Source organism: Ochotona princeps, chromosome 4, assembly GCF_030435755.1.
Source record: "Ochotona princeps isolate mOchPri1 chromosome 4, mOchPri1.hap1, whole genome shotgun sequence".
In the NCBI taxonomy this organism is placed as follows: Eukaryota; Metazoa; Chordata; class Mammalia; order Lagomorpha; family Ochotonidae; genus Ochotona; species Ochotona princeps.
The window spans coordinates 113226897-113246296 of record NC_080835.1 but is presented as its reverse complement, the minus strand read 5'-3'; the positions used below and the strand labels follow the sequence as shown (position 1 = coordinate 113246296).

At 51.6% G+C, this 19400-nt stretch overlaps 1 protein-coding gene across 9 annotated transcripts in view; it reads left to right on the top strand.

Annotated features, from left to right (window-relative positions):
- Positions 1-18612, top strand: part of ST3GAL4 (ST3 beta-galactoside alpha-2,3-sialyltransferase 4) — a 45285-nt gene extending 26673 nt beyond the window's left edge. For 3 of the 9 annotated variants that reach the window (XM_058664123.1, XM_058664118.1, XM_058664122.1), the window contains 10 exons: positions 11211-11283; positions 11543-11651; positions 11982-12059; positions 12287-12384; positions 12522-12582; positions 13053-13148; positions 13238-13427; positions 13999-14142; positions 17936-18079; positions 18329-18612. In XM_058664123.1, the coding sequence (XP_058520106.1) occupies positions 11268-11283; positions 11543-11651; positions 11982-12059; positions 12287-12384; positions 12522-12582; positions 13053-13148; positions 13238-13427; positions 13999-14142; positions 17936-18079; positions 18329-18415 (1023 nt within the window). In that variant the 5' untranslated portion in view covers positions 11211-11267 and the 3' untranslated portion in view covers positions 18416-18612. Of the gene's footprint in view, positions 1-10925; positions 10943-11210; positions 11284-11542; positions 11652-11981; positions 12060-12286; positions 12385-12521; positions 12583-13052; positions 13149-13237; positions 13428-13998; positions 14143-17935; positions 18080-18328 lie in introns of those variants that run through there. The other 6 variants (XM_004593291.3, XM_058664124.1, XM_058664120.1 and 3 more) reach the window with 4 other exon arrangements.
- The last annotated feature ends 788 nt before the right edge of the window (positions 18613-19400 follow it).

Here is a 19400-nt window from a genome sequence, read left to right as displayed (position 1 = left end):
TTTTATTTTCCTAGCTGGGGAAGGGATCTGCTGGGTTGGGTATGTGTGGGATTGCTACCAGGAAGCAGAGAAAATGAATGAAGAGCTGGGTGAATGCATACTCAGTCCCACAAGAGAAACACTTCAGACAGAGCTAACAGTAGGTGCTAGGGCCCTTGATGTTCCTGACTAACCAAGGAGAAGTAATGAGATGATAGATCCATTCTGCACCATTGCATTGCATCAACCATCTCTCCAACCAACTCTCAATTGAGCTGAATTATTTGCACGTGAAAGAATCCCCATGATCTCTGACCTCCTCTTGGCAGAACCTAGCAAGTAGGATTCATTCCATCCAAGTTGTAGTCCAGCTTGAGTTCTCTCTGGAGTACTGACAGTGGACACGAAACATGGGACATGAAAGGCATTGCTGTGAGTGAGCTGACACCTTTGAGCCAGCATGCCTTGATGGGCTAGTAGAATGTGTGGACACAGCTATGGTGATGTGAGAGGACCTGCTCACTCTGGAAGGGCAGCCATGCTTCTGGCACCTAGGACAGCAGACCTGGCTTACCCATAGGAGTGCTCAGTGCCATGCCCTCATGCAAGTCTGTTGTGCAGCTGGTTTTTGTGGATCACCCCATGACTGCAGCCATGTGTACTGAAAACATGCTAAAGAGCTCCCAGAGGAGCACCAGGACTGGGGGCCACAGACTGTGTCTCAGGAGAAAACTGGTCCAGAAGGGGCTCCCTTGGCTAAGGTGCTGGGGAGCAGTAGAGGGCTTTGATGTGCCAGCAGCGCCATTTCCACAGTCACTTCAAAGGCAGCAAGTGAAAATTTCAGGGGTTTGGGAGCTTAGGGAGCCACTCTTTCGTGGGATAGTTTTATTGAGGCAATAGGGCATGGAGGTTAAACAGCTGACTCAGAGCAATGTGGATCCCCTCCCCAGCTGGCAAAATAAAAAGCTTTGTTGTTGCCTTCTCAGCCTCTGTATCAGCAATGTTCCTGGTACATGGTCAGCTCACAATACAACCTGTTGAGTTAATCAAGGGATCTATTTGTTGGGGAATCACTGGCACAGTGCAGGTGAAACAACAGTGCAAGAGGTGGTGACGATAGGCCAGATCCCCCTTCCATGTGGGCAGAGTTCCAGTTCATCTCTAGATGTACCACATGGACACGAAGCATACCCTTGTCACACTTGAGGGTCGTGCTCTGTGATGGAGGTAATTATCAAGACAGTATTTGTACAGCCCTTAAGAGTGTCTAGAACAGTGTTTGTCTGAAGACATTCTGTTTGTCATAACATGTGCATTGGTACTCCTACTGCCGTCTAGAGGATGGAGGCTAAAGATGCAGCTAAGTATCTTATCACCTACAAGGTGAACTCATAGCGATGAACTGTGTGCCCCCAACCTCCCAAATAAGAGGGGCAGAGGTGAGAGCTGCTGGGCTTACACACAATAGAGTGCAGTAGATTTTACTTTGCTTTAATTTATTTATTTGAGGAAAGTGGGTAAGAACAGTGTTTTCCACATTCTCTCTTTTCCTTTCTGTATCTGGGGAAAGGGAGAGATAAAGGGAGAAGCCACATCCAGCCTCCCAAACATCCCAGGGTCCTGAATGTGGGGCATGTCCTGGGGGTTCTGCTGAAGTAATTTTGATAGCCCAACAGTTCTGAATGCCTGCCAATCTCACCACTCCAAGCATGATGAAATCTCTCCAGAATCCACTGGCTGACACAGTCTAACTTAGAGGCTCTGTTTGCCCAGATATTCACTGCCAACGCTTGGCTGGGGTAGTTGATCAATTTGTTCTGTCTTCCATCCTCTGTTATGGCCCAGGTGTTCTCTGCAGGTCCTAATGTGAAACTGGCCATGCTGTCCACTGTTTTGTCTAAGGCACTGAGGAGGCCCAGTTCTGACACATGCATTCCACCACTGGACCATGGACCATGCAATTTTCTCCATGGTTGGAGTTCTGAGTCCAGTGGTTCAGTTGGGGGATCCCCAAAGAAACCTCATCTGAGGTGATCCCAGACCTGATTTTTCTGTGTGCCTGCCAATACAGGGTCAGGCACAGTCTGACGCCCCAATCAGCCTACGCACACAATGGTGGTTGCAATTGCTGGGTCATTTCTGTCTCCAGCCCTATCCTCTATGCAAACCAATGGGTATTGCAGCCCAGCCTGGTCCTGCCCACCACACGTTTGGCCTTTACACAAACCAGTGTGAGCTGCAGCCTAGTTGGGGTGACCCGCAATACCCCCCACCAGGCCCATCCCTGGTCTGGTTCCCATGCTTGCCAGTAGGTACAGCAGACTGGTCTGATCCAGTCTGTCCCATGTCCCATTCAGCTCTTGTACATGTCAGTGGGCATTGACATGTACAACCAGCCCCACTATGTAGTCCACATTGGTCATGGCAGGTGTTACCATCTGTCTAGCCATGCCTGCTCCTAGTCCTGGTTCTCATGCTCACCAATGGGAGTGGCAACCCAAGAGGGAGGTGCCCACTGTTTTCCTAATGGGCGCACTGTTAGTTCTGGATCTTTCACTCTCCAGATGGTTCTGCAGCTTAACTTGACAGAATTAGCCCCTGTGCCAGCTTCTGCCAGCTGTTGCTGTGGCAAAGTCCAACCCATTCATACCCACTCTGGCTTGTGCATGCACCAGAAGGAATAGTCAGCCCAGCCTGGCTTTGCTCTGATCCAGCTCACATGAGGCCAACAAGTGTTGTAGCCCTGCCTGGCCTGGTTGTCTCCAATCCCAGCTCTTACACTCACCAATGGGAGTGCTAGTCCAGCAGAGGAGGCCCCAACAGCCCCCCTACTGGGTTTGCCTCCACCCCTCCCCTGGGTCTGACATATGCTGGTTGGGCACTGTGGTCCAGTCTGGCATGGCCTGCCTGACCTCGGCATTTGCCTGTGGGTGCTGTAGCCTGGCTCAGCCCGCCCCCAATTCTAGCTCACACTGGTGGGCCCCCAGTCCTGGCGCTAATGTGTACTGGCTGGTATTGTGGCCCGACCTGACCTGGCCTGACTCACCCTCTATTCTGGCTCTCGGATTTACCAGAGGGTGATATGAGCTGGCCTAGCCTGGCTCGCCCCAGACCTGAGCCAAACATATGCCAGTGGGTACTATATCCTGGTCTGGTCTGGTCTGGGCTGATCTCTGTCTTGGTTCTTGCACTCACCTGCAGGGACTGTGTCCTAACAGAGGAATTCCCCAAGCTCCTCCATCAGAACCTCTCCCAATGCCAGATCTCATACACACCAGTGGGTCCATGGGCCAGCCCTACTCAGTCTACCTCCTGTCCTAGCAGGAATCTTAAAAAAAAAAAAAAGACTTATTTATTTATTGGAAGGTTAGATTTACAGAGAGGAGAGACAGAGAGAATGATCTTCCATCTGTTGGTTCACTCCCTGAGTGGCTGTATTGGCTAGAGCTGAGCTGATCTGAAGCCAGGAGCAGGAACCTCTTCCAGGTCTCCCACACAGGTACACGGTCCCAAGGCTTTGGACCATTCTTGACTGCTTTCCCAGGTCACAAGCAGGGAGCTGGATGGGAAGTGGAGCAGGTGGGACATGAACCAGCAGCGCCCATGTGGGATCCTGATGGATACAAGGCGAGGACTTCAGCTACTAGACTACCACGCTGGTCCACATTTCACTTTTTAATGAAAAATGTGATAACTTGCTTATCTCATGTTATTGCTTTTCAAGCATTTATAAAAACATATCTAATCTCATATTACTACTTGCTTGTTAAGCATTTGTAAAGATATCTAAATTACAGGTACTATAATATAAGCTTGGATTTCTGAAGAAGTCATAACTACAAAGGTCATGGTCTGGCAAGAAAAGAAAGCACAATGTAATTACATCATATCTTATGCAATAAAGTGTGGTCTGTAGTGCAGCTTCTCTAACAGACCTTGCTTGGAGTAAGTCTCTGATTGCAGAGGCCGTGACATCATGAGCAAGCTGAGCAAGCCAGTAATTACATTACATATATACATATATATTAATTATATATATGCATTATATAATGTTAGATTATATATACATGTATATATACACATACATCTGTATATATGTGTATATACAGTTCTGTTACCTATTACGTGCCGAAATCAGGTTATCAGCAACATTGTGTGGGAGCAAAAATGTTGTTGAGAAATATCAGATAATCTTTGCTTGGATGGGCATTTGTGCGGCAGTGAAGACATTTGGGATGCGTTCATCCCGTATTGGAGGGCCTCGTTTGAATCCTAGCTCTTCTGCTTCCAATTCAGTTTCCAGCTCATGGGGACTCAGAGAGGCAGGAGCTCATGGCTCAAGGACTGGGGTCCCAGCCACCAACTTGGGAGAACTGGGTGGTTTTTCTGCCCTTATCCGTGGCTGTTACAAACATCTAAAGAGTGAACCAGTGGATGGGCGATCTCTGCTTTGTCTCTGACACTTGGCCTCTCAAAGAAAGCAAACAAAAAAGACTTTATAGAGCAGGAGCCATGAATGTGGATGCTCCAGGAGTGGGACCATGGGTGTGAACATGGTGCGGTGGAGGAAGGGCTCTGCCTTAATCTGTTTTGTGTTGCTGTGACTAAGTGTCTCGAACTGGATAATTCGTAATAGGAATTTACCAACTCATAGTTTTGGAGGCAAAGAAAGAAGTCCATGGTTAGCGTGCCCCTTCTGGTAAGAGCCTTTTGGCTCTGTCATCCCAGGGTGGAAGGTAGAAAGGGGAGACAGGGAGAGAGAAAGGAACTTGTATCCCTCCATTTTTTTTCACTTTTTTTAAAAAAAGCTTTATTTATTTTATTGGAAAGTCAGACTTACAGAGAGGAGAGACAGAGAGAAAGATCTTCCATCTGCTGGTTTACTCCCCAAGTGACCGCAATGGTGAAAGCTGAGCCAATTCAAATCCAGGAGCCAGGAGCTTCCTCGGGGTCTCCCATGTGGGTCCTGGGTCTTAAGGCTTTGGGCTGTCCTTGACTGCTTTCCCAGGCCACAGGCAAAGAGGTAGAGCAGCTGGGCTACGAACCAGCGCCCATATGGGATTCCAGTGCATGTAAGTCCAAGGACTTTAGTCATTAGGCTACCATGCCAGGCCCAAAATTTGTCCCTTTTTAAAGAGTCCCCCCCCCCAATAAGGGTATTAGTTCATTCACAATGTAAACACCTCTTTCTGGTCCCACCTGCCAACACTGCCACATTAGGGATGAAGCTTCCAAATGCAGGAACACCTTCCAACTGTGCCATGCTATGCCAGACTTGCTAAGTTTTTGCCTTTGCAATGTAATGTGCATTCACTCCATTAAGTGGTTCCAAAGTCCAGAGTCTCATCTAAACCAGATTTGGATGAGGCTCAACCCACAGCTGGTTCTCAGGTAAATACCCCAGTAGCCATGAACTTGCTAAATCAAACAAGTTAGCTAGTCCCGTTCCAAGAGGAGTAGCAGGTGAGAAGGAAGGAATAACTGATCCCAAGCTAGTCAAACCCTGACAGGATGATCAGAACTGAATTCTAAGTCTTGAGAACTATCTTCTTGGGCTCTGTCTCACCTTGCAGATGTACTGGGGTGGGTGTTAAGTCCCCAAGGCCTTGTGTGACCTTGTCCTTGTTGCTTTGCTAGACTCAGCCCGCATCACAGCTCTCCCAAATGGAAGCTGCATTCTGGTGTCCGCACTGCTGATGGCCCCACCCTACTGTGTCCTTCTTGGCAGCTCTGACCCCACAGCTCTGGTGGGCATGGCTCTGCCTCACAGACGAGACTGTGACTGGGCCCCCACCATCAGAGTTGTCCTTGGAAGTCCAGATAGAGGAAACGGGGCCTCCACAGACTTTGTATTTGCTGCACCTGCAGAAATAGCATGGTAAGGGTGCCACCCAGGTTTACTGCGTGACCTGAGAAGAGATTGCTCTTGGGCAGCCAACCTCAACATTCTTAAGGTTGTTACAGGTTTCTTTTTTCTTTCCTTTTCATTTTTAAAAAATATTGTTGTATTTGTTTTACTTATTTGAAAGGCGGAGTTACAGAGACAGAGGGAGAAAGAGAGAGATCCCTCATCCACTGGTTCACTCCACAGATGGCTACAACAGCTACTGAATCCAGGAGCCAGGAGCTACTTCAGGGTCTCTCGCATGGGTGCAAGAGCCTAAGCATGTGAGGCATCCTCTGTGGCTTTCTTAGGTGCAATAGCAGTAAGCAGAGCAACTGGGCCGGGAACCAATGCCCGTATGGGATGGTGATGCCACAGGATGTCACCGGTAGCAGTTTTCCCCGCTAGGGCACTGTGCTGACTTCACCCTGGGTTTCTGTGACAATCTCTCAGGGCTTGCATTCCAGCCCTGCCTTGGGAGGAACACACCAGAAATCTCCCAGAGGACTTCAGGGTCATCACACCCTGGCTTAGTCATGTCCAGAGTAGTCTCATCCCAGCTGCTCCACTTCCCATCCAGCTCCCTGCCTTGGCCTGGAAAGCAGTGGAGGACGGCCCAAAGCCTTGGGACCCTGCACCCAAAGGGGAGACCTGGAAGAGGCTCCTGCTCCTGATCAACTCAGCGTTGGCTGTTATGACCATCTGGGAAGTGATCCAGCAGATGGAAGATCTTTCTCTGTGTTTCTCCCTCTCTGAGAATCTTCTTGCATTTTCCTTTGTGTAGTTAAAAGAAGCCAGGCAGGAACCTGAATGCTTTGATGCTCAGAGGTTTCTTCTGTAAGATACACTAGTTAAGGAGGGTGCGGGGAGGGATGGGGGAGAATCCCAGTACCTATGAAACTGTATCACATAATACAATGTAATCAATGAATTAAAAAAAAGTAAAAAAAATTTATATGCAATTAAAGATGTAAGTGACAGTTCAAGATATTTAAAAAAACTTGCTATATTAAAGGATTTTTAAATTAAAAAATACACTAGTTAATTGTTCTTATGTTCTGCCTTCCATAAACTCTTAGGATACAGACACACTTCAGCTGAGAAGTATCTTCCGTTTGTTGGATTACTCCCCGCATGGCTGGAACAGCTGGGGCGGGTCAGGTCAAAGCCAGGAGCCCCACATCCCATCCAGATTTCCCATGTGGGTAGCAGGGATTCAAGTCCTTGAGCCATCGTCTGCTGCCCTCCGTGGTGTGCATTAGCTGGGAGGTGGAATCAGAGTGGGAGGCAGGGGGCTGGTGCTGTGGCATAGAGGGTAAAGCCATTGCCTGCAATGCCAGCATCCCACAGGGATACTGATCTGTGTCCAGACTACTCCACTTCTGATCCAGCTCCCTGCTAATAGCACCTGGGAAAGCAGCAGATGATTAGCCCAAGTGCTTGGGACCCTGTGCTCATGCAGGAGACCAAATGGAATTCTGCCTACTCTCGTGGACATTTGGGGAGTGACCAAGCAGGTAGAAGATCTCTTTCTCACTCTGTGTCTCCTCACTACCCCAACTCTCTGCCTTTCAAATAAATAAAGCTTTAAAACAGTGGGGACATGATGGGAGGTGTAGTCTTTCTGAGGGTCTAGACTATGGCCTTTATAAAGCTGGATATTCTTTGTGCCCTGTGGGGACAGAAAAGGACAGATATTTGCTGAAGTCATCAAGTGGGGGAAAGAATCAATATTTGGTAACCAGTTGAGAGGGGCTGTGAAGCAAGAGGGGAGGTTTTGGAAGACCCAGTTATTGATGACGGGGTCTTGGGAGAGCAAGAAGAGAGAAGTCTAGTGTTGGACATGTATAGATTGAAAAATTCAAAATCACCAAGGCAGAAAATTAGAAATACCAGAATGGGGTCTAGGAGAAAAATTAAGGGTGGAAAGAAAGAACCCGAATCATCGGTGTTTGAATGGCAGTTAAGTCTCTGAGAGTGATTGAATTGAATGTGTGAGGTTGTGTGGCCAGGTCAAGGACAGATTGTGGAGAACACCAGCGTTGAAAGGGTGGGCAAGGGGCAAGGGCAGTGAGGAGCCTAGAGGTCGGGAGAAAACCTGTAGGATCCAGACATGAGGCCATAGACCGGGCACAGCTCATGGCATCAAAGATCTCCAAGCATGTGGAGATGGGCAATAGACGCCCCCCGCCCCTGTGCCTGGCAGGAGGTCACTGGTGCTCTCAGCAAGAGCAATTGCAGCAGAATAGCAGTAAGGGACTGATGGAGGGTCAGAGGGCAGGGAGGAGAACAGGGGGCACTGCAAAGCAGGAAGTTTGATTGTTGGAGGTGAGGGGGCGGTGCTGGGAGAGGATGCAGGTGTGTTTATAGTCAGTAGGAAGGAGAGGACAGGTGGAAGACACAGGACGAAGCGTAGGGGGAGGTCACAGGTTGGGAGTGAGTCTGGATGGCACAGCGGTATCTGGTGGAGGTTTCAGAGGGAGGTGAGTGTTGGATAAGATTCAGGTCGGCACAACTACAAGTTCATCACACCTGCTGTGGTCTCCCAGAGACTCAAGATCTGGGGGAGGAGGGGGTTGTCTCTAATCAGGGCAGCCCTGCAGGCACTCCTGAGTGAAGGACTTATTAAACTGGTTTCAAAGCACAGAGCTCAAGTAATTTATGCCTGAAATACTAAGGATGAAGATGTGCCAGCTACTGGTGAAGATGCGTGAACGGGTCCAATGAATTTACATTTGGAAAAATAAAGCTTTATTAAAAAAAAAAAAGAGAGAGAGAGGAGTGGCAGACAGCTTTAGGTTTGCCCTGTAGAAGTGGGGGCAGTAAGATACAGTGATTTGCTCAGGATCACAGAACCAACCAGGACACCTGGGGCTTCTGTCCCTTCTGCCTGCCCAGACCCTGGAACATTGAGTTGGACCCCCTGGTGGGTTCAGGGGCTGAGGCATCCTGCTACTCCCCAGGGGGCATCTAACTGTGTCTCTTGATTCAGTGGGCACCTGCTGAGCTGTGGTATAAAATGGGGCTGTGTTTCCACTCCCTAGAGGCCTCATTTCTTCACCCCGTGTCCCCAGTTCTGCCCCTGGGTGAGCTCCCTGGCAGGAATTCACTAGCTCACTTCATACAGGGATGCTTCAGTTTCTGGCAGAGCACCGAGGGGGCAGACTGCTTTCCTGCCTGGGCTCAGCTTTGCCTAGCAGGCAGGAGGAGGCTGCTGCACTTCAGCAGGCATCAGCTGCGACTGTGCTATCCAGGTTATACTCCCGTGAGCCTTCTCACCTGTTTGTATACCCAAAGGCTAGGTCCACTAGAAGGCCACACATTGTCCCACTGGGCAGATAACCTAGTAAGACTGAGCTCCTGGAGTGCCTGGGACCATTAAGCAGTCACCCTTGGCTTGCCTGGCTAGGAGAGGAGTAGGTTCCCAGGTACAGTATCTTGGCACACACCCTGGGACTTGCTGGTGTGGAGAGAACAGCAGTCATACTGTCTTGGAGTAAAGATGTGCCAATACAGAACTTTCCTTGGAAAACCTAGCTGTGCTGTGACTTGGGGCTGCTCACAGGTGCATGTCACAGTCTCCTCTTGGTGCAGCCTGCAGTAGTTGTATTTCTCTGTGCTGTGCAGCAGGCTCTGGGAGTGGTAGCTTCCATCTGGCTGCATTTCGGCATAGAGAGGGTGTCTTTGTGTTTGTTTCCTGGGTTTCTGTTCATGCCTAAGCCCCTCTCCTAACTACTCAAATGAAAATCTTGGGGCCTAGGCACCTGTAGAAGAGGCTACTTCAAGAAAACTTGTGGAAATGGAATGCAAAGGTCAGAAGGAGGGTGGTGCAGGCATTTGGAACAGCAGTTAAAACATCTGCTCACCTGCTAAAGCAGACCCTGGCAGGCAGCAGGGGCCTGCCACCCAGGTACTGGTGAGAAGTCCAGACCAATTTCTGGTCTCCTGGTTTCCGCCTGGCCCAGTCCTGGCTGTTTCTGACTTTTGAGGACTAAATCAGGGGATGGAAATCTCTTTCATTCTGTTTACCTGTCTGCCTTAAAGAAAGACCCCTTAGCTTTCAATGTGCAGCCAGTATTGATGTCACTACTGGCTGCCTTCCATCCCCTCTGGGATGTGGGCTGCTGCTAACTAACCCTACTAACGAAGTCTGACTGCTTTGCTGGTGCTCCCACCCCTCAATCAAGTGTCCTTCAGGGTTCAAGATCTCAAAGTGGAGCCTGGGGAATGCCCAGTGTGGGGAGGAGTGCAGAGCATTGGTACCACATCAGGACACTGTACCGGAACACCACCACATTATGGCTGATCAAACCAGGCCTCCTCGAGATGCTGCCCTCCCCCCTGAGAAGTAGTTTTCCCTGCATCCTCTGGGGTGAGCACAAGCCCAGGTACCTCAGTCCCTCCCCTGTTCAGTCATGAGATCACTTTGTGGACAGCTTGTGACATCTCCAACATGGGTCCCTCCAGGCTGACCCAGGCTGGCCGGCCTCTGGCCAGGGCTGTGCAGTGTAGAGGAAGGCCCAGTGAAGGTCAAGGAAATGCAAGTCTTTGGTGTCCTGTGCCTCTTCCTTGGCTGTGCATGCCACAGCTTTTTTTCTGCTGGGCTGCAGCCAGGTGGCCCCCTGATGAGCTGCTGGCTCTGGGCACTGAGCAGCTGCCCACTTGCACGCCTTTGCCCTCACTGGAGGAATCTCTGAATCCTTTTGGCCTTCCAGACTCTCATGGCTCCCTGTACCCTCCATTCTAGCACCTCTCTTCACTGAGTTTGCCCTGCGTCCTTGGTGGTGCGGTTCAGATGTCAGTGTCTAGAAGGGCTGGGGGGGGGGGGCGCCTGGAGAACCAACCACCATGTGGCACCCTTGGGCCTAACCTCTGGCCTGAGCAGATAAGCTGAGCTGGAGTTCCAGGAGATTGGTAACAGACAGACAGGGGTGTTGTGAGCTGGCCAAGGCAGGTTGCAGATAGTGGAGCCATTGTACTTCACTGCAGCAGCTAACTTGACTTGTATCACAAGTGGGAGGAGGTGTCCATCTGTCAGGCCTCCTGGAGCTGGCCCTGCACCATTGCAATGCAGAAGAGGTCAGCAATGGGGACCACACTGAGGAGGAGGGAGTGGGCCAGTCTGGCAGGGACCTGGTCCCTTGAAGGCTGGGACCTTATTTGCTTTTCTGAAGGGGGCCAACTGGATGCTTGATGTTGCCCTTTGATGTGCAAGGGGAGAAAGGCAGCTTTCCAGGTGCCACTCTAGGGAGTAGCTTTGTGGGAAGGGACTGGAGGGGTGTGTCCTGCTCCTCTAAGAAGGTCTGCTTGTAGAGCCAACCAGAGCCCTGTGACTCCTACCTCCTAGGTGGCCCGAGGCAGCCGGGATGACAGCTCTCCCCAGGAACCCCACCTGCTAAGAAACATGATCAGCAAGTCCCGTGAGTGCCACCAGGAGCACCAGCCCCGCACTGCACGCTGGGCCTGCAGAAGCCATCCTCAGTGGCATCCAGGAGTGGTGGGGGCACAGATTGGGAGCCAGGGACTCATAAGAAATTTGGGGGAACCTGGAGACCCACAGCCTGCTGTAGAACCATGAGAGGACTGGGGACGGGAATTGCTTGAGCTGGGGGTGGGAGGGTCCAGGCTGGGGCAGGGGAGAAGCAGACTGTAGCTGTACCTGCCTCTTTCTGCCTCCAGCTCCTCTGTGCATGTGCCCTGCAGGCTGGAGGCTCCTGGCCATGCTGGCTCTGGTCCTGGTCGTCATGGTGTGGTATTCCATCTCGCGAGAAGACAGGTACATTGAACTGTGAGTGCCCTTCCATTGGTTCCTGTCGGGGTCAGGGCTCGGGGTAGGAGGGTTCCAAGAGCCTCTCCCTTCTGTGAGGATGGGTGTGAGTGGGTGGAAGGGGTCTTGAATGATTCACCTTGTCTAGGGAGTGCAGGGATGAGAAGAGCTGGACCCTCCCTGATTGGGATTGGAAGTAGAACTTGAGTTGGAACGATGCCACCCTGCAAGTGCCCCTCCATTACCTTGGACCTGGGTGCCAGAGGGGCAGCTGGAGACCCCCTGGGATGTTGGCCCCAGGGCTCTGTGCTCTAACTGGGGCTCCTGCCTCCTGTCCTTTTTTGTCTCCAGTTTCTATTTTCCAGTCCCAGAGAAGGAGCCATGCCTGCAGGGTGAGGCAGAGCGGAAGGCCTCTAAGATCTTTGGCAAGTGAGTTCAGGGGACTGGAGGCGGTGGAATGTCAGGCTGGCTAGGATGGAGAGGGTCACAGATTGTGGGCCTTTGCCTGGCTGGTAGGGGTGGGCAGGGTTGTTGCTACTGCCAGTCATGGGCTCAGTGAAGCCAGTGAGGGCAAGATGGGCCTTTTGGAATGAGTCAGAGGGCCTGACCCTCGTTCTGGCATTAGGATTAATTCCTATCTCACCCCACCTGTGCAGTTCCTCCCACGATCAGCCCATCTTCCTGCAGCTTAAAGATTACTTTTGGGTCAAGACACCATCTGCCTATGAGCTGCCCTATGGGACCAAGGGGAGTGGTAAGTTCCGCCAGCCTGGTAGGAGTGGTGGACCACCCTGGGCACACTGCTTCCTGTTCCATGTTGTTAGGGGAGGAGCAGTGGGGGGTGAGGGTGCAAGCTATAGGCTCAGGCTCTTGCTTCCGCTCTTCCTGTAGAAGACCTGCTGCTCCGGGTCCTGGCCATCACCAGCTACTCCATACCTGAGAGCATCCAAAGGTGAGGAGGCTCCCTTCCTTCTCTGAAGGTCTGGCTTTTCCCCTTCCCTGCCCCTGTGTGAAATCTTCTTAGCCTGTCGCTATCCCTAGGAGCCTTTCAGAACCAGCCGCTGCTCTGTTGGGGCCAATTTGACCTCCCTCCCAGCATGCCTTTCTTCAGGGGATACAGGTGTAGCAATCCCCACGGCAACCTGGCCTGGGCATCCGGGTGCCTGAGCAGGCAAGGATTGCCATGGCAACAGGCAGGCAGCCGGCAAGGGGGCTCAGCAGTGGGGTTTCTGATTGGTCCTCCTCTCCCTTCCGGGCTCTGCTCCATCTCCTCTCCTTTGAAGGCTCAGGGCTACAAAGTCAACACGGCCACATGGCCATAGCACCTGGCCTGCTCCATGGGGGCCTAGGAAGCCATCCTGAGATGGGTCCAGGCAGGTGCAGGCAGCGAGGGTCCAATGACCACTTCTCTCCCTGTGACAGTCTCAAGTGTCGCCGCTGCGTGGTAGTGGGGAACGGCAGTCGGTTGCGCAATAGCTCGCTGGGAGACACCATCGACAAGTATGACGTGGTTATCAGGTGTGTGAGACTGGCATCTGCTGTCCCAGTTAGAGCGCTTGCAGAGAGCCCCGGGGGCTCTAGTGATGGCATCTTCCTCTCTGTACCAGACTCAACAACGCCCCAGTGGCTGGCTATGAGGATGATGTCGGCTCCAAGACCACCATGCGTCTCTTCTACCCCGAATCTGCCCACTTTGACCCCAAAGTGCAGAACAACCCGGACACACTCCTGGTCCTTGTAGCTTTCAAGGCGATGGACTTCCATTGGATAGAGACCATCCTCAGCGATAAGAAGCGGGTAGGTGGGAAGGTGGGTTAGGTGACAAGGTCTGGGCACATGGACCCTGTGGAGTCAGGACCTCAGACCCCACAGTGTGTGCCTGCAGTTCTGTAGGGCCAACAGGTGAAGGGAGGATATGCATTTGGCTCCCATCAGTCAGCCCCACCTACAGGTTTCCCCCAAGGTCAGTGTCCTGCAGAGCTTCTGCTAAGCAGCCCAGCCACCAGGCAGTCTGTGTCCTCCCAGTCTGTTCCCCTCCCTCACTTTGCCACGAGGTTGGAGATGGAACTGTCTCATCTGGCATGTTTGCTGAGTGTTTAGACCACCTGAAACTCAAGTCCCTTATACCTGGTTGGGTATCCTTGGGAGTGGGCAACGGTTGGACCGCATCCTAAATGCCCTGTCACCCGGTTTCCCTGCAGGGCTGCCCTATCTCCAGTACTCCGCTATAGGCGCCACCACCCCTCCCTCACACCCTGTACTCCCGAAGGCCTCTACCATCCCTTGGGTTCGCCTTCCTGGCTGAGAGCCACAGAACTGGTGGACTGGAGAGGCAGGTCTTCACCCACTCTGATCTTCGTCCTCCTAGGTGCGGAAAGGTTTCTGGAAACAGCCCCCTCTCATCTGGGACGTCAACCCAAAACAAGTCCGAATTCTCAACCCCTTCTTCATGGAGATTACTGCAGACAAACTGTTGAGCCTGTCTGTGCAGCAGCCACGCAGGATCAAGCAGGTGACTGCTGTGAAGCCTGGTCTGCAGGCTGAGGTCCTGGGGGTGGGAAGCCATGGAGGACTTCTCTCCTGAGTGGGGAGAATAAAGCAGGCATAGTGGTTCATGGTTGGTTTCGGGGAGCACCCCTGCAATCTTGCTTAGTCTTATCTGTGGTGAGAACATGCTTGCCTTGGCGAGAAGCAGGGGCGTTCCTATCATGGGTGGTAAACAAGTTTCTGTACTGAGCTGAGGGGCTGGAGTTACAGGATGAAGTCAGGAGGGGCTGGGCAGAATTTTGTAAACTGAAGAGTTGCTGAAACAGCCCGAGCCTGTACAGGATTGTCAAACACTGGGAACACCTTTGTCTGACTGAATTAAAGAGTTTTCCCCCTGAGCGGTTGGCATTGCATAGTTTGGTGCGGTGTGTTGATCTGGGGAGTTATAGTTTTGATTTCAGCTCTCAATGCCCTGGTGGTCTTCCAGTGGTAGGTTTCATCCCACCTTGTAATTTCTCAAGCTTTCTGTGTTGGGAAGCCCTCAGGGGCTAGTAGGGCATGCAAAGGAGGGAAGCCAGCAGACTTAGCCAAGACTGTGGGCTGTATTCCTCACTGTGTGGCACTGGCAGGCTATTGACTTGGAGCCCTGGTTTTCTTGTTCCTGTGGCAGGGATAATTTCGTACTGACATTTTGAGGCCATTGCAAGACCTTAAAAAGGTAATTCTGTAATGTGCATATCACAGAGATCAGTATGCAGTGTCTGCTCAATAAATATTTGTCAAATTTAGAATAGATGATTTTATTCGCTGCTCTGTCTCTATTGTTTTTCAACTTCCTATGTTGAATGCCCACTTTTGTGGTTGTCCATATCTGCATGCTTGGTGAGTGAGACATATTCCTTGACTTTAGGAAACTCAGTCTAGCAGAATAAGCATGCAGGTTGCCCTGCAGAGGATTAAAATGCCACAATGGAGGGTTCTTGCAAATGCTCTGAGTTGTCAGAGAAGGCAGCACAGTTCTGCTGACGGCTGTCTGGAAGGTTCCCCGGGGGGAAGAGGACCAGAGGGTCCATGAGGCAGAGGACTGGGCAATGGTGTGCCCTTGCTGGATCAAAGAGCTGTCCATGCTGAGTTGTCCTGCTGAGACTAGAGTTGGGAGCAACAAGCAGTTGTGTGCACTAGGGTGTTAATGAGAAGGCTGGGAAAGAAGGCAAGAGAAGTTAAGGACTTGCACCCAGTCCTAGTATTGGGAAAGACTTCACATGCACCTAACATGTTGTAATAGCTTCCATTGCTGTCCCACCAACTACTACAAGCTTAGAGGCAGAAAACAATACCCAAGGGCCTGAAGGTTCTTCACAGTATCGTGAGGCTGATCACAAGAAATGAGTCGTCTTCTGAAAACCAGCAGATGCAAGGGAAAGCTCAGGCTTTATACACACACACACACACACACACACACACACATTTATAAATAAATAAATAAATGTATATACATATCTATATATAATTTTTGTTTATTTTTATTTTATTTGAAAAGCAGAGAGGGGGCTGGTATTGTGACATAGTGGGTTAAGCCACCACCTGCAATGCAGGGATTCCACATGGGTGCTGGCTCATGTCGCAGCTGCTCCACCTCAATCCAGTTCTCTGATAATGGCCTAAAAAACCCACCAGAATATGGCTCAAGGGCGTTGGACCCTGTACCCATGTGGGAGACCCAGAAGAAGCTCCTGGCTCCTGGCTTCTGTCTGTCCCAGCCCTGGCTGTTGGTGAGCCTTTGGGAAGTGAACCAGCAGATGGAAGATGCCTTTCCCTCTCTCTCTGCCTTAAAATAAATCTCCCCCCCCCCTTTTTTTAATTTAAAGAATGGCAGAGACAGACAGATGGAGACAGATCTTCCAGTCACTGGTTCAATTCCCAAATGGCCCACAAGAACCACAGCAGATCAGGCCAAGCCAGGAACCTGGGACTCCATCCATGCTTCCCATATGGGTGTCAGCGACCCAGGTACCTGAGTTGTCATTTGCTGCCTCCCAGGGCGCATATTAACAGGAAGCCAGATTACAAATGAGGTAGCTGGGACTCAAACCAGACTCTCTGGAATAAAAGCAGGAGTCTCAAAGAATCTAATTTAACTGCTGTGCAAAATACCCATGCTCCAACTTCATTCTGGTGTTTTTGTTTTAAGATTTGTTTATTCATTTGTCTATTTGAAAGGCAGAGAGAGCGAAAGAAAGATGGAAAGAGAGATCTTCCATCTGCTGGTACACTCCAAATGGCCACAGTAGGCAGGGCTGGGCAGGATTGAAGCCAAGAGCCTATAATTTCATCTGGGTCTGCCACATGGGTTCAGAGGCCCAAGTACTTGGGTCATCTTCCACAACTTTCCCAGGTACATTAGCAGGGAACTGGATTGGAAGTGGAGCAGCTGGGATTCAAACTGGCATCCACATGAGATGCCAGCATCAGAGGTGGCAGCTTAGCTTGCTGTATTAGAACACAGGTCCCACCCAAGTCCATTCTCATTGTTGAAAGACTCCAGTGCTTTTTGGTTGTGAGATGTAGCTCCCCATTTCCTACTGGGAGTCAGCCTGGGCCAGGTAGGGACCCTCAGTACTGGAGGCTGCCTGCCCTGCCTTGCCACACTAGCCCCCTTTGTCTTCAAGCCAAGGAGAGGGTGATGAATCCTTCTGTACCTTAACTCTGTCTGGCTTGTCCCATCTCTCAACTTGACACCAACATTAAAGAATTCAGGTGACTGGGTCCAGCTTGTCATGAGTCTCCTCTCTGTCATTGTGACATGATGCAATGTAATGGGCCTCACCCTCTTCATAGTTGCCTCACTGTGCTGGGGAAAAGACCATACAAAGGCAACATGCCATTGGCAACCCTCCTAGAACTCGGCCTGCTGTCACCTGTATTGTAAAGGCGGAGCTGGGATGGATGACCAATTCTAGGTTTTCAGACTGGACAGCTGGCTGGATAGTAACACGGCTAATACTCACATACAGCACAGGGTGGAAGGGAAGTCTGATGTGGGTGAGGGGCTTGTGTTGGAGCAGAGTGGACCAGAAGGTGGTGTAGTTCATTGCAGTTCAGGTGGGATGAGAGGACCCAGGGTGGTTGCAAGCAGTCAGCTTGGGAAGAAGGCCAGACAGGGAGTGGACACTGAGAAGACAGCTGAGCTCCAAAGAGACATTAGGAGAAGGCTGGCATCCAGAGGCCTGCCCTGCCCAGGAAGTGGTCTGCAGGATGGAAGGCGAGATTGGTGAGATCAGAATGTGAGACTACCCATCCCTGTAGAGGATGAGGGCCAGGCTATAAGGGGGCATAGGAAAGGCACCGCTGTTTCTGCTTTGAAGGAGGAACGACCCAGAGAGTGCTGGAGGCTCCTGGTTGTCCAGCCGGAGGAAAGGCAGGGGAGAGGCCTCCCCTTCCAAAGGGGAGTTGTTGTAAGGACTGAGTGATCATATAAGGTCAGGTATTTTATAGACATCTTCTGAGCACATTTAAGTTCTCCAGATGTTATTGTAACTATTGTCATCTCTGTCTCGATTCCCATTGTCCTCCTGCCTGGAGACCCAAACTGTACCCCTGACACAGATGTATATAGCTATACTATCCGGAATGGTAGCCACTGGCCCCATATGGCCTCTCAAACTTAAAACTGGTTCCTTAAAGTGTAATGGAATGCAGTTCAGTTGCTTGGTGCAGCATTTCCAGGGCCACTGGACGCTCCCTGCTGGCAGAGCGCCAGCCCTGAAGGTGGGGGAGTAGCAGGGCTGCCCTGACGCCTTTCTGCCCCCGTCCTTCAGAAGCCCACCACGGGCCTGCTGGCCATCACCATGGCCCTCCACCTCTGCGACCTGGTGCACATCGCTGGCTTTGGCTACCCGGAGGCCTACAACAAGAAGCAGACCATCCACTACTATGAGCAGATCACACTCAAGTCCATGGCAGTAAGTGGTCCCATCCATGCGATCTGGGTGGAGGGACACTGGGTGACAACAGAGAGTGTGCCAGCGGCCTTGAGGCACTCCCAGCTAGACCACCGAGTCACGATTGGACTCTACATTAGGTCACTTGGGTTCTTTCTTCCCCAGAGTCATCACAGGGAAGGGAAGGGCCAAGGGGAAGGGCAGAGAGGCCAGTCCCCTCCTCTCTCAACCCCAGCATCCCTCAGTTTGCCTCCTTGGCTGTCTCCACAGGGATCCGGCCACAATGTGTCCCGAGAAGCTGTGGCTATCAAACGAATGCTGGAAATTGGCGCTGTCAAGAACCTCACGTACTTCTGACTTGGACAAGGACTGTGACCTGTCGGTGTGGCCCACTCTGCTCCTAGGGGGACTCCCCCTGTCCATGTCTGTGGGGTGCCCAGTTGCCAGCAGGACCACTTGGACTCAGCTTCTCTGTATGGGGAAGGGAGTCCTGAGCCTGGCGGGCCCTGCTGTGAGGCCACGCCCCTGACTGTTGCTATGGAGCTCACACCCAGCTGGCGTGGTAGCCCTGTGGCCTTCGGAGGCTGGCCAAGGCAGGGGGCTTGCTGCTGTGGCAGCCTTTCTCTGCCGGTACCATGAGATTATTTAATGGGCTATTTAAATATGGGGTAGGAGAGTACCGGGGGCTGGTCCCACGGCATCAGCAGAGGGGCACAGCACGGTGTTCCACCCACGTTTTATAAAAACTCCAGCAATGAGCCCACTGATCCCACTGATCTGAGCCCTGCCCAGATCCGGCCTCCCTTGAGAGTGGGGGCGTCCAGGGTGGGCTGGTTTCCCCCACAGCGGCTACTACCTCCCAGCAGGCTTGGGAAAAGTGCTGGTGTGGGGTTCTGTCCAAAAGGGACCTCGCCAAGAAAAGAGATTTCAAACCTGTCATTAAACTATTTTTTCCTAAAACGGAAGCAGTGGTAGTGCCCTGTGTCCTTTTCAGTTGTGGATGAGGCGATCTCTGATTGGGGTGTGGCCCTGGCGGGCTTGTGGGAACCAGGTAAGGCCATTCAGGAAGGCTTCCTATCTGGTGTGATGCCTAGTGCCCAGCCACCCTCGACCTCCCTAGCACAGCACACATGCAGTAGCAAGCACACCCTTGTCTGCAGGACCCAGTCTGGCATCCTGCCTCCTGGTTTCCTTCCCAGAGGGAGGCTGGGAGCTGGAGGATGCTCACTGGGTGTGGCGGAATCCCCTCCCGCTTTCCTTCCTGGCTTCCCAAGCTTTGGTTATCACAGTCTCAGGCTGGGAGGTGTGTGTTTCAAGGACAGGGGTGGGGACAGACAAGGAA